Source organism: Oncorhynchus keta, chromosome 17, assembly GCF_023373465.1.
Source record: "Oncorhynchus keta strain PuntledgeMale-10-30-2019 chromosome 17, Oket_V2, whole genome shotgun sequence".
NCBI lineage: Eukaryota > Metazoa > Chordata > Actinopteri > Salmoniformes > Salmonidae > Oncorhynchus > Oncorhynchus keta.
The window spans coordinates 47,586,620-47,605,658 of NC_068437.1; the positions used below are offsets into that span (position 1 = coordinate 47,586,620).

Genomic DNA, 19,039 nt, shown 5'->3' on the forward strand with positions numbered 1-19,039 from the left:
TTAACGGACTAAATTACATTTATTTAAGTATTTATTTGTTGTAGTGGGGACAGTCATATTAGTAGTCTCAACAAAAAAAAGGAATATATTTTTATATAATAAAAAAGTTCAGTTCACATAATATCATTTATATGTAAGCATTAAGGCATATGTAACAGAATATATTTGTTAAAAAGAAATATCTGGGCATTAATAAATGCATTTCTATAACTTCCAAAATATTTTTTACAGTGGAGGACGAGTACCTAAAGGGGTCCTAAAATTCCAAATCAAATAGCTAAATAACCATGGCAACCCACCCAGACCTCTTCATAGCCCTTCACTCCAGAGCTCGTCATTTGTGTTGAATTGTAATCGCTTTATTGTTATTGTTCAGGTTTATACACTATATGACCAAAAGTATGTGTTCACCTGCTCGTCGAATATCTCATTCCAAAATCATGGGCATTATTATGGAGTTGGTCCCCCCCTTTGCTGCTTTCACATCTTCCATTCTTCTGGGAAGGCTTTCCACCAGAACAGGGGTACTCAACTCTTACCCTACGAGGTCTGGAATCTGCTGGTTTTCTGTTCTACCTGATTATTAATTGCACACATCTGGTGTCCCAGGTCTAAATCCCTAATTAGAGGGGAACAATGAAAAAATGCAGTGGAACTGGCTTTGAGGTCCAGAGTTGTTCCAACACTAGATGTTGGAACATTGCTGTGGGGACTTGCTTCCATTTAGCCACGAGCATTCGTGAGGTCAGGCACTGATGTTGGGCGATTAAGGCCTGGCTCTCAGTCGGCGTTCCAGTTCGGTTTGGGGTCAGGGCTTTGTGCAGGCCAGTCAAGTTCTTCCACAACGATCTCGACAAACCTTTTTTGTATGGACCTCGCTTTGTGCACGGGGGCATTGTCATGCTGAAACAAGAAAGGGACTTACCCAAACCACTGCCCCAAATTTGAAAGCACAGAATCGTCTAGAATGTCATTGTACTCTGTAGCATTAAGATTTCCCTTTACTGGAACTAAGAGGCCTAGCCCGAACAATGAACAACAGCCCCAGACCTTTATTTCTCCTTCTCCAACTTTACAGTTGGTATTATGCATTGGCGCAGATAGCATTCTCCTGGCATCTGCCAAACCCAGATTCGTCTGTCAGACTGCCAGATTGTGAAGCGTTTCTACTGCTCCAGAGCCCAATGGCGGCGAGGTTTACACCACTCCAGCGGACGCTTGGAATTGAGTACGGTGATTTTAGGCTTGTGTGAGGCTGCTCGGCCATGAAAACCCATTTCATGAAGCTCCCGACGAACAGTTCTTGTGCTGACATTACTTCCATAGGAAGTTTGGAACTCAGTAGTGAGTGTTGCAACTGAGGACAGACATTTTTTACGCTCTACGGGCTTCAGCACTTGGTTGTCCCGTACTGTAAGCTTGTGTGGCCTAAATTCGCGGCTGATCCGTTGTTGCTCCTAGTCGTTTCCACTTCACAATAACAGCACTTATAGTTGTCTGGGGCAGCTCTAGCAAGAGTAAATATATATATATATATATATATATATATATATATATATATATATATATAGTGTAAATGATCCTTGGTATGACCATCTATTGCTATCCTTCTGTCATTGTATAGTTTTTCTTCTGACTTTCCCTCCTCACCAAACTCCAGTAATGGAACTTTCCCTCCTCACCAAACTCCAGTCTATTGTCTTCCATGGGAAAATGTGTTTTTTCTCATGTTGTCTACTCTATATGAATGTTCTCAGGTGAACGAGTGGCACAAGAAAATAGAGGAGGTCAGACTGCAGGAGCTGAGACGGGGCCGGGAGCTGGGGGTCCAGAGAGAGGAGATCAGTTACCTGAGGAGCCTGGTGGCCGAGCAGGAGAGAACCATCCGTACCCTGGAGGAAGACAGCGTACAGCAGCACACTGTGAGAAGAGAAAATACACACTTCAGACAGACACAACATCTAGTGAAATTGTATTGGTCACGTGCGCTGAATACAATGGGTGTAGACTTGCTTTCTCATGAGCCCTTCCCAACGATGCAGAGTTAAAAAAAATAATAATAAAATGAAAAATAGTAACACAAGGAATATAATAGACAAGAATGGAGCTATATACAGGGAGTACCAGTACCAGATCAATGTGGAGCTATATACAGGGAGTACCAGTACCAGATCAATGTGGAGCTACAGTGGGGAGAACAAGTATTTCATCCACTGCCGATTTTGCAGGTTTTCCTACTTACAAAGCATGTAGAGGTCTGTCATTTTTATCAAAGGTACACTTCAACTGTGAGAGACGAAATCTAAAACAAAAATCCAGAAAATCACATTGTATGATTTTTAACTTCTTGAGTGTAGGAGGCAGGATTTTCGTTTTTGGCAACAACAAAACACGTACCCATTTGAAACTGCCTATTTCTCGTGCTCAGAAACTAGAATATGCATATAATTGTCAGATTAGGATAGAAAACACTCTAAACACTCAAACTGTCAAAATATTGTCTTTGAGTATAACAGAACTGATATTGCAGGTGAAAACCTAAGGAAAATCTAACCTGGAAGTGCTGTTTTTCCTGAAATCTCTCTGTTCCATTGGATGCCTTTTCTCCATTTAAAGGGATATCAACCAGATTCCTTTTCCTATGGCTTCCTCAAGGTGTCAACAGTCTTTAGACATAGTTTCAGGCTTTTATTTTGAAAAATGAGCGAGAAAGATCACATCGCGTCAGTGGATAGCTGGGTGTTCAGAGTTTTGCTTGCGCAACAGAGTGGGGCAACCATTGTCTCTTCCTCTCCTACTGAAAAAGCTACAGTCCTGGTTGATATATTATCGATTATATATTTTAAAAACAACCTGAGGATTGATTATTTTAAAAAACGTATGACATGTTTCTGTGGATATTACGGATACTATTTGGAATTTTCGTCTGCGATGTCGTGACCGCTCGAGCCTGTGGATTTCTGAACATAACGCGGCAAACAAATGTAGGTATTTTGGATATAAAAATAATCTTTATGGAACAAAAGGAACATTTATTGTGTAACTGGGAGTCTCGTGAGTGCAAACATCCGAAGATCATCAAAGGTTAGCGATTTCATTTATTGCTTTTCTGACTTTTGTGACCAATCTACTTGGCTGCTAGTGTTTGTAATATTTTGTCTACTGAGAGAGATGTTCTTACATAAACGCTTGTTATGCTTTCGCCGAAAAGCTGTATTTAAATCTGACACGCCTGGTGGATTAACAACAAACTAAGCTGTGTTTTGCTATATTGCACTTTTGATTTCATGAAAATGTTATATTTTTAGTCATTTAATTTGAATTTGGCGCGCTGCAATTCAGCGGGTGTTGATGAAAATGATCCCCCTAACGGGAAAAGGTGCGTCAAGAAGTTAAGTAATTAATTTGCATTTTATTGCATGACATAAGTATTTGATCACCTACCAACCAGTAAGAATTCCGGCTCTCACAGACCTGTTAGTTTTTATTTAAGAAGCCCCCCTGTTCTCCACTCATTACATGTATTAACTGCACCTGTTTGAACTCGTTACCTGTATAAAAGACACCTGTCCACACACTTAATCAAACAGACTCCAACCTCTCCACAATGGCCAAGACCAGAGAGCTGTGTAAGGACATCAGGGGCTAAAATTGTAGACCTGCACAAGGCTGGGATGGGCTACAGGACAATAGGCAAGCAGCTTGGTGAGAAGGCAACAACTGTTGGCACAAATATTAGAAAATGGAAGAAGTTCAAGATGATGGTCAATTACCCTCTGTCTGGGGCTCCATGCAAGATCTCACCTCGTGGGGCATCAATGATAATGAGGAACGTGAGGGATCTACACAGCAGGACCTGATCAATGACCTGAAGAGAGCTGAGACCGCACTCTCAAAGAAAACCATTAGTAACACACTACGCCGTCATGGATTAAAATCCTGCAGCGCAACGCAAGGTCCCCCTGCTCAAGCCAGCGCATGTCCAGGCCCATCTGAAGTTTGCCAATGACCATCTGGATGATCCAGAGGAGGAATGGGAGAAGGTCATGTGGTCTGATGAGACAAAAATAGAGCTTTTTGGTCTAAACTCCACTCGCTGTGTTTGGAGGAAGAAGAAGGATGAGTACAACCCCAAGAACAACATCCCAACTGTGAAGCATGGAGGTGGACCCATCATTCTTTGGAGATGCTTTTCTGCAAAGGGGACAGGACGACTGCACCGTATTGAGGGGAGGATGGATGGGGCCATGTATCGCGAGATCTTGGCCAACAACCTCCTTCCCTCAGTAAGAGCATTGAAGATGGGTTGTGGCTGGGTCTTCCAGCATGACAACAACCCGAGACACACAGCCAGGGCAACTAAGGAGTGGCTCCATAAGAAGCATCTCAAGGTCCTGGAGTGGCCTAGCCAGTCTCCAGACCTGAACCCAATAGAAAATCTTTGGAGGGAGCTGAAAGTCCGTATTGCCCAGCGACAGCCCCGAAACCTGAAGGATCTGGAGAAGGTCTGTAAGGAGGAGTGGGCCAAAATCCCTGCTGCAGTGTGTGCAACCCTGGTCAAGAACTACAGGAAACGTATGATCTCTGTAATTGCAAACACGGGTTCTGTACCAAATATTACGTTCTACTTTTCTGATGAATCAAATACTTATGTCATGCAATAAAATGCAAATTAATTACTTAAAAATCATACAACGTGATTTTCTGGATTTTTGTTTTAGATTCCATCTCTCACAGTTGAAGTGTGATAAAAATTATAAAAATGTACAGACCTCGACATGCTTTGTAAGTAGGAAAACCTGCAAAATCGGCAGTGTATCAAATACTTGTTCTCCCCACTGTATATACAGGGAGTATCAGTACCAGATCAATGTGCAGAGGTATTTGAGGTAGATATGTACGTGAAGGCAGGGTAAAGTGACTAGGCATCAGCATAGATAATAATAAGGTTTTTGAGGTAGATATGTACATGAAGGCAGGGTAAAGTGACTAGGCATCAGGATAGATAATAATAAAGGTATTTGAGGTAGATATGTAAATGAAGGCAGGGTAAAGTGACTAGGCATCAGGATAGATAATAATAATGTATTTGAGGTAGATATGTACATGAAGGCTGGGTAAAGTGACGAAGCATCAGGATAGATAATAATAAGGTATTTGAAGTAGATATGTACGTGAAGGCAGGGTAAAGTGACTAGGCATCAGGATAGATAATAATAAGGTATTTGAAGTAGATATGTACGTGAAGGCAGGGTAAAGTGACTAGGCATCAGGATAGATAATAATAAGGTATTTGAGGTAGATATGTACATGAAGGCAGGGTAAAGTGACTAGGCATCAGGATATGATAAAGTAAAATAAAGAACCGAATAACAGCAGCATACAGACACTTTCTACAGAAAGAGAGACAGAGACATAAATTGAATGAACATTCACAAATTTTTGTAATTATAAATGTGAGTGGAGCAATTTCATATGTTTCAAATTTTCATCTGTCTTCAGTAAATTGATGAATCTGTAACGTCATCGCCCCATGACATTGGGCTATATAGTGTAACGTCATCGCCCCGTGACATTGGGCTATATAGTGTAACGTCATCGCCCCCGTGACATTGGGCTTTATAGTGTAACTTTATCGCCCCCATGACATTGGACTTTATAGTGTCACGTCATCGCCCCCATGACATTGGACTTTATAGTGTAACGTCATCGCCCCCATGACATTGGACTTTATAGTGTAACTTTATCGCCCCCATGACATTGGGCTTTATAGTGCTTTATCGCCCCCATGACATTGGGCTTTATAGTGACTTTCGCCCCCATGACATTGGACTTTGTAACGTCATCGACCCCATGACATTGGACTTTATAGTGTAACGTCATCGCCCCCATGACATTGGACTTTATAGTGTAACGTCATCGCCCCCATGACATTGGGCTTTATAGTGTAACTTTATCGCCCCCATGACATTGGACTTTATAGTGTAACGTCATCGCCCCCATGACATTGGACTTTATAGTGTAACGTCATCGCCCCCATGACATTGGACTTTATAGTGTAACGTCATCGCCACCATGACATTGGACTTTATAGTGTAACGTCATCGCCCCCATGACATTGGGCTTTATAGTGTAACTTCATCGCCACCATGACATTGGGCTTTATGGTGTAACGTCATCGCCACCATGACATTGGACTTCATAGTGTAACGTCATCGCCCCATGACATTGGGCTTTATAGTGTAACGTCATCGCCCCCATGACATTGGGCTTTATGGTGTAACGTCATCGCCCCCATGACATTGGGCTTTATAGTGTAGCGTCATCGCCCCATGACATTGGGCTTTATAGTGTAACGTCATCGCCCCCATGACATTGGGCTTTATAGTGTAACGTCATCGCCCCATGACATTGGGCTTTATAGTGTAACGTCATCGCCCCCATGACTTTGGACTTTATAGTGTAATGTATCTCCCCATGAGAGTCAGTCATAATTGGAACAAGAGGAAAACATAGAGGACTTGTCTCTATTTATGTGTTTGATGCTCAGATGGTTTAGTTTTATGCCCCTAAAAATACAGTGCTCCAGATGGACTCCCTAAATACTAGTACTGGTGGCTTCAGACCATGCATGTTCTCCAGATCTTGCTATGCTAGGACAATGGTTGTGTCCAAAAGGGCACCCTATTCTCTATAAAGTGCACTGCTTTTTACCAGAGCCCTACATGGGCCCTGGTCAAAGTAGTGTATATAGGAAATAGGATGCCATTTGGGACACAGACAAAGTCACAATGGCATGATGACAGAGCTCTGTTTAAAAGACACTCACAAAGACAGACATTCACACAGTCTGTGTGCCCCCCCAGGTTCAAGAGGAACGTCAGATGTCGTGGGATCAGAGAGAGGTGGAGTTGGAGCGCCAGCTGGATCTTTATGAGAAACAGCAGAACCTAATCATAGGCTCTGCCCAGAAGGTCCTGTCTAACACCAAACAGACACGCACTGGTTGTGCCCCAAATGGTATTCTATATACTGTAGGGAATAGGGTGCCATTTGGGACACAGACACACTGACATTAATTTACTGTACACTAGCCTCCCCACTGTCTGTCAATCGGAATGAATTTAACGTTTTGTTTCTGGTTGCTATTAATTATAATTTTGTAAGCTGTGGATATACACTGAATATACAAAGAATTAGGAACACCAGCTCTTTCCATGACATAGACTGACCAGGTGAATCCACGTGAAAGCTATGATCCCTTATTGATGTCACCTGTTAAATCAACTTCAGGCAGTGAAGATTAATTCATTTATATTTTTTATTAAACTTTATTTAAGAATAGCAAGTTAATAACAATTTCTTATTTACAATGGCAGCCTACCCCAGCCAAACCCTAGCCCGGATGACGCTGGGCCAATTGTGTGCCGCCCTATGTATCTCCCAATCACGGCCGGTTGTGATACAGCCTGGAATCAAACCAGGGTCTGTAGTGATCTCTAGCACTGAGATGGAGTGTCTTAGACCGTTGTGTCACTCGGGAGCCCAGGTTAAAGAAGGATATTTAAGCCTTGATACAATTGAGACATGAATTGTGTATGCGTGCCATTCAGAAGGTGAGTAGTCAAGAACTGCAACGCTGCTGAGTATTTCACATTGAACAGTTTCCCATGTGTATCAAGAATGTTCCACCACCCAAAGGACATTCAGCCGACTTGACACAATTGTGGGAAGCATTGGAGTCAACATGGGCCAGCATCCCTGTGGAACGCTTTTGACACCTTGTAGAGTCCATGCTCCTACAAATTGAGACTGTTCTGAGGGAGGGGGTATAACTCAATATTAGGAATGTGTTCCTAATGTTTGGTAGACGCAGTGTATGTACTTGAATGCTCAATATCAAATGTATTTTCAATAAATAATCTAGTCACACATGATTAGGGTTGCAAAGCTACCAGTAATTTACCAAAGTTACTGAAATTTTTGGTAATTAACAGAAAATATATGGCAATCTATCGTAACTTTGGTAATTTATACATTACTTTTTTTATAGTATTCATTTTTTATATCTGTGTCCATGTTATCCATGAGTTTCTAGTAGATAGACCACATGGTTCAAGAGAAAATAGCTTAATTAATGAAAAAAGTATTTAATCAACAATGGCATTATTTTCAATTAACTTTGCAACTATTGCATTTTTTCACGACTGCCACCAGTTTGATGCCAAAACATTGACAGCAAATACATATTGACATAGTTTTTTTTCTCACTTTTATTTATTTTACTAATTAAATACCAATTGTAATTCACTAATTTGATGGTTTATATTTAGGATATGTTTAACAGATTTGTAATTTTATTTTATAAAAACCCTAGATTTGATACGGTATATTACTCATAACTCACATGGTCACAAACTGCTTGCTACCAAGTCAACCAAGGACTTGGACTCCTCCTCTCAGTTAATCCTAGTGTGTATTGTATGTAGTTTGAGGAGGCTACCGGAGCCTTGCCAGACGCAAGCCTTCCCCTGGCCCACCAGCTGGACTTTGCCCTGAGGAAAATCAAAGAGCATGTCCGCACCATCCTGGAGACCCAGGCCACCTGCAAAACTCTAGATGAGGTGATTATACTGTAGCATGTATTATTACTTACCCCACAGTTGACACACAGGAAATGCCTTAAAAGTACACACATTATGGTGGACGATCACACCACATGCCTTAGAGCACCATCCCTTGTAAAAGGCATGTATAAAAGTGATTCATCTATGAGGCTGTCTCTCTTCTGCTCTACTCTCACTGAGCAGAAGCTGAAGGAGAAGGAATCTGCCCTGTGGAAGGCAGAGCAGAACATCCTCTCCAGGGACCGGGTAATCAATGAGCTGCGTCTGCGGCTCCCTGCGGCTGCAGACAGGGAGAGGCTCTTGGCAGACCTGGCCAAGCACCAGGAGGACCAGAGGGAGAGCCAGCCGGCCCTCAAGGTGGCCCACCAGACCATCAACAACCTGCAGGGACGCCTGGACCAGAAGGAGGAGGTCCTTAAGAAGTACCAGAACCTACTGGCCCGGGCTAGACAGGTACAGCAGGGGGTAGAGAACTATAGGATTTCTAGGAAGCAACAAGCCTGCTAAGTGTATCTGCATTTGATGCACAATTTGTGGTTGATGTTCGGACTTAAACACCAAATGGCCATTTAGACATATTAGAAAGTGTTAGAGAAAAAGAGGGTGCGAGAAGTTGTTTTAACTGTCTCTCCGTGTGGACACCTGCTTGTCAAACATCTCATTCCAAAATCATGGGCATTAATATGGAGTTGGCTCCCCATTGCTGACATAACAGCCTCCACTCTTTTGGGAAGGCATTCCACTAGATGTTGGAACATTGCTGCAGGGGACTTGCTTCCATTCAATCACAAGAGCATTAGTGAGGTCAGGCACTGATGTTGGGCGATTAGGCCTGGCTTGCAGTCGGCATTCCAATTCATCCCAAAGGTGTTCGATGGGGTTGAGGTCAGTGCTCTGTGCAGGCCAGTCAAAGTTCTTCCACACCGATCTCGACAAAACATTTCTGTATGGACCTCGCTTTGTGCACTGGGGCATTGTCATGCTCAACAGGAAAGGGCCTTCCCCAAACTGTTGCCACAAAGTTGGAAGCACAGAACAGTCTAGATTGTCATTGTATGCTGTAGTGTTAAGATTTCCCTTCACTGGAACTAAAGGGCCTAGCCCGAACCATTATTCCTCCTCCCCAAAACATTACAGTTGACACTATGCATTGGGGCAGGTAGTGTTCTCCTGGCATCCACCAAACCTAGATTAGTCCGTCGGACTGCCAGATGGTGAAGCATGATTCATCACTCCAGAGAACGCGTTTCCACTGCACCAGAGTCCAATGGCGGTGGCTTTACAGCACTCCAACCCGACGCTTTGCATTGTGCGTGGACAGACGATTTTTACGCGTTTCATCACTCAGTGGTCCCGTTCTGTGAGCTTGTGTGGCCTACCAACGGCTGAGCCATTGTTGCTCTTAGACATTTCCACTTCACAATAACAGCACTTACAGTTGACCGGGGCAGCTCTGATGAACTGACTTGTTGGAAAGGTAGCATCATATGACTGTGCCACGTTGAAAGTAACTGAGCTCTTCAGTAAGGCCATTCTACTGCCAATCTTTGTCTACAGAGATGCATGCCTGTATGCTCGATTTTATACACCTTTTATACACCTGTCAGCAATGGGTGTGACTGAAATTGCTGAATCCACAAATTTGAAAGGGTGTCCACATACTTTTGTATATACAGTGCCTTGCGAAAGTATTCGGCCCCCTTGAACTTTGCGACCTTTTGCCACATTTCAGGCTTCAAACATAAAGATATAAAACTGTATTTTTTGTGAAGAATCAACAACAAGTGGGACACAATCATGAAGTGGAACGATATTTATTGGATATTTCAAACTTTTTTTAACAAATCAAAAACTGAAAAATTGGGCGTGCAAAATTATTCAGCCCCCTTAAGTTAATACTTTGTAGCGCCACCTTTTGCTGCGATTACAGCTGTAAGTCGCTTGGGGTATGTCTCTATCAGTTTTGCACATCGAGAGACTGACATTTTTTCCCATTCCTCCTTGCAAAACAGCTCGAGCTCAGTGAGGTTGGATGGAGAGCATTTGTGAACAGCAGGTTTCAGATTCTCGATTGGATTCAGGTCTGGACTTTGACTTGGCCATTCTAACACCTGGATATGTTTATTTTTGAACCATTCCATTGTAGATTTTGCTTTATGTTTTGGATCATTGTCTTGTTGGAAGACAAATCTCCGTCCCAGTCTCAGGTCTTTTGCAGACTCCATCAGGTTTTCTTCCAGAATGGTCCTGTATTTGGCTCCATCCATCTTCCCATCAATTTGAACCATCTTCCCTGTCCCTGCTGAAGAAAAGCAGGCCCAAACCATGATGCTGCCACCACCATGTTTGACAGTGGGGATGGTGTGTTCAGGGTGATGAGCTGTGTTGCTTTTACGCCAAACATAACGTTTTGCATTGTTGCCAAAAAGTTCAATTTTGGTTTCATCTGACCAGAGCACCTTCTTCCACATGTTTGGTGTGTCTCCCAGGTGGCTTGTGCAAACTTTAAACAACACTTTTTATGGATATCTTTTAAGAAATGGCTTTCTTCTTGCCACTCTTCCATAAAGGCCAGATTTGTGCAATATACGACTGATTGTTGTCCTATGGACAGAGTCTCCCACCTCAGCTGTAGATCTCTGCAGTTCATCCAAAGTGATCATGGGCCTCTTGGCTGCTTCCCTGATCAGTCTTCTCCTTGTATGAGCTGAAAGTTTAGAGGGACGGCCAGGTCTTGGTAGATTTGCAGTGATCTGATACTCCTTCCATTTCAATATTATCGCTTGCACAGTGCTCCTTGGGATGTTTAAAGCTTGGGAAATCTTTTTGTATCCAAATCCGGCTTTAAACTTCTTCACAACAGTATCTTGGACCTGCCTGGTGTGTTCCTTCTTCATGATGCTCTCTGCGCTTTTAACGGACCTCTGAGACTATCACAGTGCAGGTGCATTTATACGGAGACTTGATTACACACAGGTGGATTGTATTTATCATCATTAGTCATTTAGGTCAACATTGGATCATTCAGAGATCCTCACTGAACTTCTGGAGAGAGTTTGTTGCACTGAAAGTAAAGGGGCTGAATAATTTTGCACGCCCAATTTTGCAGTTTTTGATTTGTTAAAAAGGTTTGAAATATCCAATAAATGTTGGTCCACTTCATGATTGTGTCCCACTTGTTGTTGATTCTTCACAAAAAAATACAGTTTTATATCTTTATGTTTGAAGCCTGAAATGTGGCAAAATGTCGCAAAGTTCAAGGGGGCCGAATACTTTCGCAAGGCACTGTAAGTGTATCCTTATATGGCTGTGGTGTGTACTGTTGGTTCTATTGGTTCTGACTGCTGTGGCCTCCTGAATTAACCCCAGGAGCAGGAGGATATCACCAGGAGACATGAAGAGGAGATGAGGACGCTGCACCAGAAACTGGACCTGCACACTGACACCTCCCTTGACCGCTTCAAACAGACCGCACTGGTATGTAGCCCAGCCTAGCTCTACCATGGCTCTCTCTTGGTTTGTGTTAGGGTTACAATGTTTCAGAAAGTTTCTCTGGCTTTTCAAAAATTCTGGTCTTAGGATTCCAATTTGGTAGGATCATTGATGTCTACCACCAATGCAAGATTGCTATGGACTTTTATCATGTTACTCACTATTCTTTATTTGTCCCGGTAAAAAGATAATTCCAACAATTCTGTACCTTTTGAAAGTGTAACTTGGTCAAAATAAACATTTGCTTTCACCTTATTTTAACACTCTGTCATAAAAAGCACATGTTCAGCTTCATAAAGAACATGTTTTCCCATCTCAAGAGGTTAAATAAAAAGACTATAGTAAGTGTTTACGAAGTGCCAAATAAAGTAACAGGGTTGACCGCTCAGTTTTTCATCACAAAACACCAGAAAATGTCCAAAAAGCATCTAACAACCCCACCTGCTTTCACACTATTATTTGACTATTAGATGTTCAATGTTTCTTTTGAAAAAAAAAAAAAAGTTTTTTTAGGAATATTAAAACGAGAGTTTTGTTCATGTAACAGGGTTGACCTTTAAATGAGGGACAGCTGTAAATTAATCACTTATCACATTAAATACCTTCTCCGCTATGCAATCTGGTTTCAGAGCTGGTTATGGGTGCACCTCAGCCACGCTCTAGGTTCTAAACGATATCTTAACCGCCATCGATAAGAAACAATACTGTGCAGCCGTATTCATTGACCTGGCCAATGCTTTCGACTCTGTCAATCACCACATCCTCATCGGCAGACTCAACAGCCTTGGTTTCTCAAATGATTGCCTCGCCTGGTTCACCAACTACCTCTCTGATAGAGTTCAGTGTGTCAAATCTGAGGGCCTGTTGTCCGGGCCTCTGGCAGTCTCTATGGGGGTGCCACAGGGTTCAATTTTTGGGCCCGACTCTCTTCTCTGTATATATCAATGATGTCGCTCTTGCTGCTGGTGAGTCTCTGATCCACCTCTACGCAGACGACACCATTCTGTATACTTCTGGCCCTTCTTTGGACACTGTTAAATAACCCGCCAGGCGAGCTTCAATTCCATACAACTCTCCTTCCGTGGCCTCCAACTGCTTAAATACAAGTAAAACTAAATGCATGCTCTTCAACCGACCGCTGCCTGCACCTGCCCACCCGTCCATTATCACTACTCTGGACGGTTCTGACTTAGAATATGTGGACATCTACAAATACCTAGGTGTCTGGTTAGACTGTAAACTCTCCTTCTAGACTCACATAAAACATCTCCAATCCAAAGTTAAATCTAGAATTGGCTTCCTATTTCGCAACAAAGCATCCTTCACTCATGCTGACAAATATACCCTCGCAAAACTGACCATCTTACCGATCCTCGACTTTGGCGATGTCATTTACAAAATAGCCTCCAACACCCTACTCAACAAATTGGATGCAGTCTAGCACAGTGCCATCCGTTTTGTCACCAAAGCCCCATATACTACCCACCACTGCGACCTGTACGCTCTCGTTGGCTGGCCCTCTCTTCATACTCTTCGCCAAACCCACTGGCTCCAGGTTATCTACAAGACCCTGCTAGGTAAAGTCGTATCTCTGCTCGCTGGTCACCATAGCTGCACCCACCCGTAGTACATGTTCCAGCAGGTATATCTCACTTGTCACCCCCAAAGTCAATTCCTCCTTTGGCCGCCTCTCCTTCCAGTTCTCTGCTGCCAATGACTGGAACGAACTACAAAAATCTCTGAAACTGGAAACATTTATACCCCTCACTAGCTTTAAGCACCAGCTGTCAGAGCTGCTCACAGATCACTGCACCTGTATATAGCCCATCTATAAATAGCCCAAACAACTACCTCTTCCCCTACTGTATTTATTTATTTATTTTGCTCCTTTGCACCCCAGTATTTTTACTTTGCACACTCATCTACTGTCAAATCTACCATTTCTGTGTTTTAATTGCTATATTGTATTTACTTCACCACCATGGCCTATTTATTGCCTTTACCTCCCTCACCTCACCTCATTTGCTCACATTGAATATAGACTTATTTTTCTGTATTGACTGTATGTTTGTTTTACTCCATGTGTAACTCTGTGTTGTTATATGTGTCGAACTGCTTTGCTTTATCTTGGCCAGGTCGCAGTTGTGAATGAGAACTTGTTCTCAACTTGCCTACCTGGTTAAATTAAGGTGAAATTTAAAAAATATATAATAATAATAATTTTCAGGAATAACTTTGTCAAAGCAACAAAAAATAACTACTAGTGCTTTATAATGATAGACATTTTAGATTAAGTGGGTTGAAATCTTCCTAGAAGTGACACAGTGTTGGATGGACAGGTCAAAATGCGGAATTTTGGCACTTTAGCAAGCCGTTATTCATATAAGAAACCGGTTGTATTGAATTTTCCATGTGGTCTATATTAAAGGACACTTCATTTAATATAACAGGCTTTTGAAATTAAATATTGGTGCACAATTTCTTCTTAAATATCAAAGAGATGCAAAAGGCACTCTTTTCCTGGAACGACCCAAAAATCTCTTCTGTTAATCTCCTTGTTGTCTCCAGGAGTTAATGAAGAAGCCCACCATAACGGTGCCGACCACCAAGCACCTGGTTCGCCTAGCTGAGATGGAACAGACGGTGGTGGAACAAGACCGCTCTCTGTCCTCCATGACCGACCGGCTGAAGGGCCTCATTGCAGAGCTGGACAGGCAGAGGAACCTCACAGCCATGCAGGCCAAAGAGCACGCCTCAGAGAGGGCTAAGTAAGTCACTGGCTGGCTTAAGATGCACACCAAAGATACTCAGTGCTAAGCTACATACATTGTTTACCTGATCTGTCATGTAATTGAGAATTGAGATCTGCATTTACGTTGGCCTACTGTATGTGATCAGGAATAGTGAATTTGATGGCATCCCAGGCCTAGGAAAAGTTAGAAAGAAACAATAAATGATAAAGCTATATGTAAACTAGGATTAGGCTTGTTTAACTCACAAAATGTTGATTATTTAGTTGTCTTTGTCAATAATTTCATCCTATCTATACCAATTTGACCTGTGCCCTGTGTTTAGCTTAACCCAACTGTGTGTGTTCTAGGCTGGAGGAGCGTCATGCAGCCCAGGCCAAAGCTATGTCAGGGGAGGCTGAGGAGCAGCGGGCTCAGCTGGGTCAGATGGAGAAGGAGCTGCGCTACCTCCGCACAGAGCTGGAGGCCCAGAAACAGGCCAACGTCCGCTCGCCCAGCAACACCATGAAGAACCTGGTGGAGAGACTCAAAGCACAGCTCAACCAGAAAGAGAAACAACTGAAGGTGAAGACTAGGAAGATATAGTTGTGGCCAGATATATTAGCAGCCTTGCACCTTTCTTAAATAATTCCCTATTTCTTCTCAAATAAGTTGATGGTCATGTACTCTTATAATCTCCACCCGGCACAGCCAGAAGAGGACTGACCACCCCTCAGAGCCTGGTGCCTGTCTAGATTTCTTCCTACATTCCTGCCTTTCTATGCTGGATTTTCTAGGGAGTTTTTCCTAGCCACCGTGCTTCTACATCTACATTGCTTGCTGTTTGGGGTTTTAAGCTGGTTTTCTGTATAAGCACTTTGTAACAACTGCTGATGGAAAAAGGGCTTTAAAAATACATGTGATTGAATTTGATTGATTGAAAACTTTTGGCCACCACACCTTGTTATTGGAAATGGCAAATGACAAATGGCATGGACAAAATTATTGACATCCCAGAGCTAGTACTTGGTTGTACTTTGGCCAAGATAACTGCAGACAAACACTAACCATCAATGAGCTTGTCTACTGACAATGTTGCCCACTTTTCAGCAGCAAACTGCTAAAATTCTTCAATATTTGACGGGTTCCTTCCACAAACTACTGTTTTCAGATCTCGCCATAGGTTATGGATGTGATTCAGATCTGGACTCTTCGCTAGCCACTCCAGAACAGTCCAGCATCTCTTAACCATTCCTAGGTGGTTTTTAATGTGTGTTTGGGTTCATTGTCCTGCTCTAAGACCCGAAACCTTCAATGGAGACCCGGTTTCAATGTTCAACTCAGTGTCCAAAAACTGGGTCGCCTTTGAAGGTTATGGGTCTTCCAGCAGGACAACAACCCCAAGCACACATAAAAAGCACTCTGGAATGGTTCAAAAAGAAACGCTGGACTGTTCTGGAAATCACATCCATAACCTATGGCGAGAGCTGGAAACAGTAGTTGGTGCAGTGCACCCTTCAAACATTAAAGAATTAGAGCAGTTTGCTGCTTTAGAGTGGGCCATATTGCCTGTAGAATAGTGCAGCAAGCTCATTGATGACTACAAGAAGCATTTGTTGAAAGTTATCTTGGCCAAAGGCTGTGCAACCAAGTAAAGGCTCCGGGGTGCCAATAATTTTATCCATGCCATTTGTGAAATTAAAATTGTCAATGTAAGTTTACAAAAATAAAATTGGTTCTGAAATGTTGAAATTCCAATAACAAGGTGTGGAGACCAAAAGTCTATTTTTAAAAAAATGCCAGCTCATTTTAGGAGAAATAGGGAATTATTTGAGAAAAGTGCAAGGGTGCCAATATATTTTGCCACAACTGTGTCTGTTGGTCTTATGGTCTGCTCTCTATAGAACAGTGTCAGTGTAATTATAGCATCTTGGGAGCATGAACATGACTGCCAAACGTCACAATAGACTGACTAAACAGACCGGAACTATATTATGCCTTTCCACTTCATCCTCTCCATCTCCCTTTCCCTTTCCCCCCCTTTCTCTCAGGCTCTGAGTAAGGCCCTGTTGGCGCTGAGGGCAGAGATGACGTCCCATGCGGAGCAGCAGATCATAGCCAATGCATCTCACAGAGAGGATAGCCTCAATGTCCAGCTGCTGGTAGACAAGCATACCAAGGACCTCAAGGTTGGTCCCCATCACTCTCTGTCTCATAGCATATTAGGTACCGTGCTATTAATGAACTAGCGCTTACATAATTTCAAACCCTTAAAACACAATCTGCTAACACTCGTAAGTGATAGAGGGTTTATCTTTCCTGATAAGTGTTAAGATTCCCAGTCATGACACATAATCAGCATGTTATGCTGCACATGTTTTTATATCCCAATTATCAATACAGAATAACTTTTGTCAAGTCGCACAGTATATCCCTTGAATGCATACCAATCTGGTTATTTCCATCAGGCTCGTGTGCAGGAGCTAAACGAAGAGCTCCAGGGGGCGAAGGAGGCTGTGAAGGCAGGGAGGGGGAGAGAGAACACCCTGAAGGAGGAGGTAGAGGGCCTGAACAAGGACCTCCAGAAGAGCCTGAAGACCCAGAGCAAGCTGCAGGGGGAGAAGGAAGAGAGAGACGAGGAGATCCAGGAACTCAAACAGCGAATCAAGAGGCTCAACAGCGGGCTGCAGGTCAGTGACACAGTCCGACTTGTTTCTGTGTCCAATCGGCAAGCTGGGGAGTAGGAATATGCTTATTTCATTATTATTATTATTATGTAATCCAATTGGATGGACAATAGTTGTGTAATTTATCAATTGATTGGGGGGTGGGGGGCGACTCTGTTAGTGTGTTTGATTGATCATCTATTTGTGTTATCAATCTATGTAATTGTTTAAATTGTGTATGTGGGAGCGTGTCTGCATGTGCGCATATGTCTGTGTGTCAAAAAAAAAATGTTTAACTGTAAATAATTATGACTGTGTGTGTGTGTGTGTGTGTGTGTGTGTGTGTGTGTGTGTGTGTGTGTGTGTGTGTGTGTGTGTGTGTGTGTGTGTGTGTGTGTGTGTGTGTGTGTGTGTGTGTGTGCGTGTGTGTGTGCAGGGTCAATCTGAGCCTGAGGGAAAGGGGGCCACAGTAGAGGCACTGCAGAAGAAGATCCGTAAGTTGGAGTCGGAGCTGGAAAGGAGAAGTGTACCAGAGTCAACAACAGAAAGGAAAGGTCTTGGCCTAAAGGATGACAAGGTGAGTACATACTGTTTTACCCACTTCAGGTACAGTTGAAGTCGGAAGTTTACATACACCTTAGCCAAATACATTTAAACTCAGTTTTTCACAATTCCTGACATTTAATCCTAGTAAAAATGTCCTGTCTTAGGTCAGTTAGGATCACCACTTTATTTTAAGAATGTGAAATGTGAAATCATAGTAGAGAGAGTTATTTATTTCAGCTTTAATTTCTTTCATCACATTCCCAGTGGGTCAGAAGTTTACGTACACTCAATCACTCAATTAGTATGTGGTAGCATAGCCTTTAAATTGTTTAACTTGGGTTAAACGTTTCGGGTAGCCTTCCGCAAGCTTCCCACAATAAGTTGGATGAATTTTGGCCCATTCCTCCTGACAGAGCTGGTGTAACTGAGTCAGGTTTGTAGGCCTCCTTGCTTGCACACACTTTTTTAGTTCTGCCCACAAATGTTTTATAGGATATATGTTAGGGCTTTGTGATGGCCACTCCAATACCTTGACTTTGTTGTTTTTAAGCCATTTTACAACATTGGAAGTATGCTTGTGGTGATTGTCCATTTGGAAGACCCATTTGCAACCAAGCTTTAACTTCCTGGCTGATGTCTTGAGATGTTGCTTCAATATATCCACGTAATTTTCATACCTCATGATGCCATCTATTTTGTGAAGTGCACCAGTCCCTCCTGCAGCAAAGCTTTGCTGTTGTTCTGGGATTGATTTGCACTTTTCGCACCAAAGTACGTTCATCTCTAGGAGACAGAACGCGTCTCCTTCCTGAGCGGTATGACGGCTGCGTGGCCCCATGGTATTTATACTTGCGTACCATTGTTTGTACAGATGAACGTGGTACCTTCACGTGTTTGGAAATTGCTCCCAAGGATGAACCAGACTTGTGAACGTCTACAATTCTTTTCTGAGGTTTTGGCTGATTTCTTTTGATTTCCC

At 42.7% G+C, this 19,039-nt stretch overlaps 1 protein-coding gene across 2 annotated transcripts in view; it reads left to right on the plus strand.

The window, feature by feature from the left end:
- The window catches only part of cep290 (centrosomal protein 290), a 73,015-nt gene that overhangs the window by 40,783 nt on the left and 13,193 nt on the right, over positions 1-19,039 (plus strand). For both annotated transcript variants that reach the window (XM_052466279.1, XM_052466278.1), the window contains exons 31-40: positions 1,758-1,922; positions 6,867-6,974; positions 8,490-8,624; positions 8,811-9,080; positions 11,997-12,104; positions 14,688-14,887; positions 15,220-15,433; positions 16,900-17,037; positions 17,317-17,538; positions 17,951-18,091. In XM_052466279.1, coding sequence (XP_052322239.1) covers positions 1,758-1,922; positions 6,867-6,974; positions 8,490-8,624; positions 8,811-9,080; positions 11,997-12,104; positions 14,688-14,887; positions 15,220-15,433; positions 16,900-17,037; positions 17,317-17,538; positions 17,951-18,091 — 1,701 coding nt within the window. The remainder of the gene's footprint in view (positions 1-1,757; positions 1,923-6,866; positions 6,975-8,489; positions 8,625-8,810; positions 9,081-11,996; positions 12,105-14,687; positions 14,888-15,219; positions 15,434-16,899; positions 17,038-17,316; positions 17,539-17,950; positions 18,092-19,039) is intronic.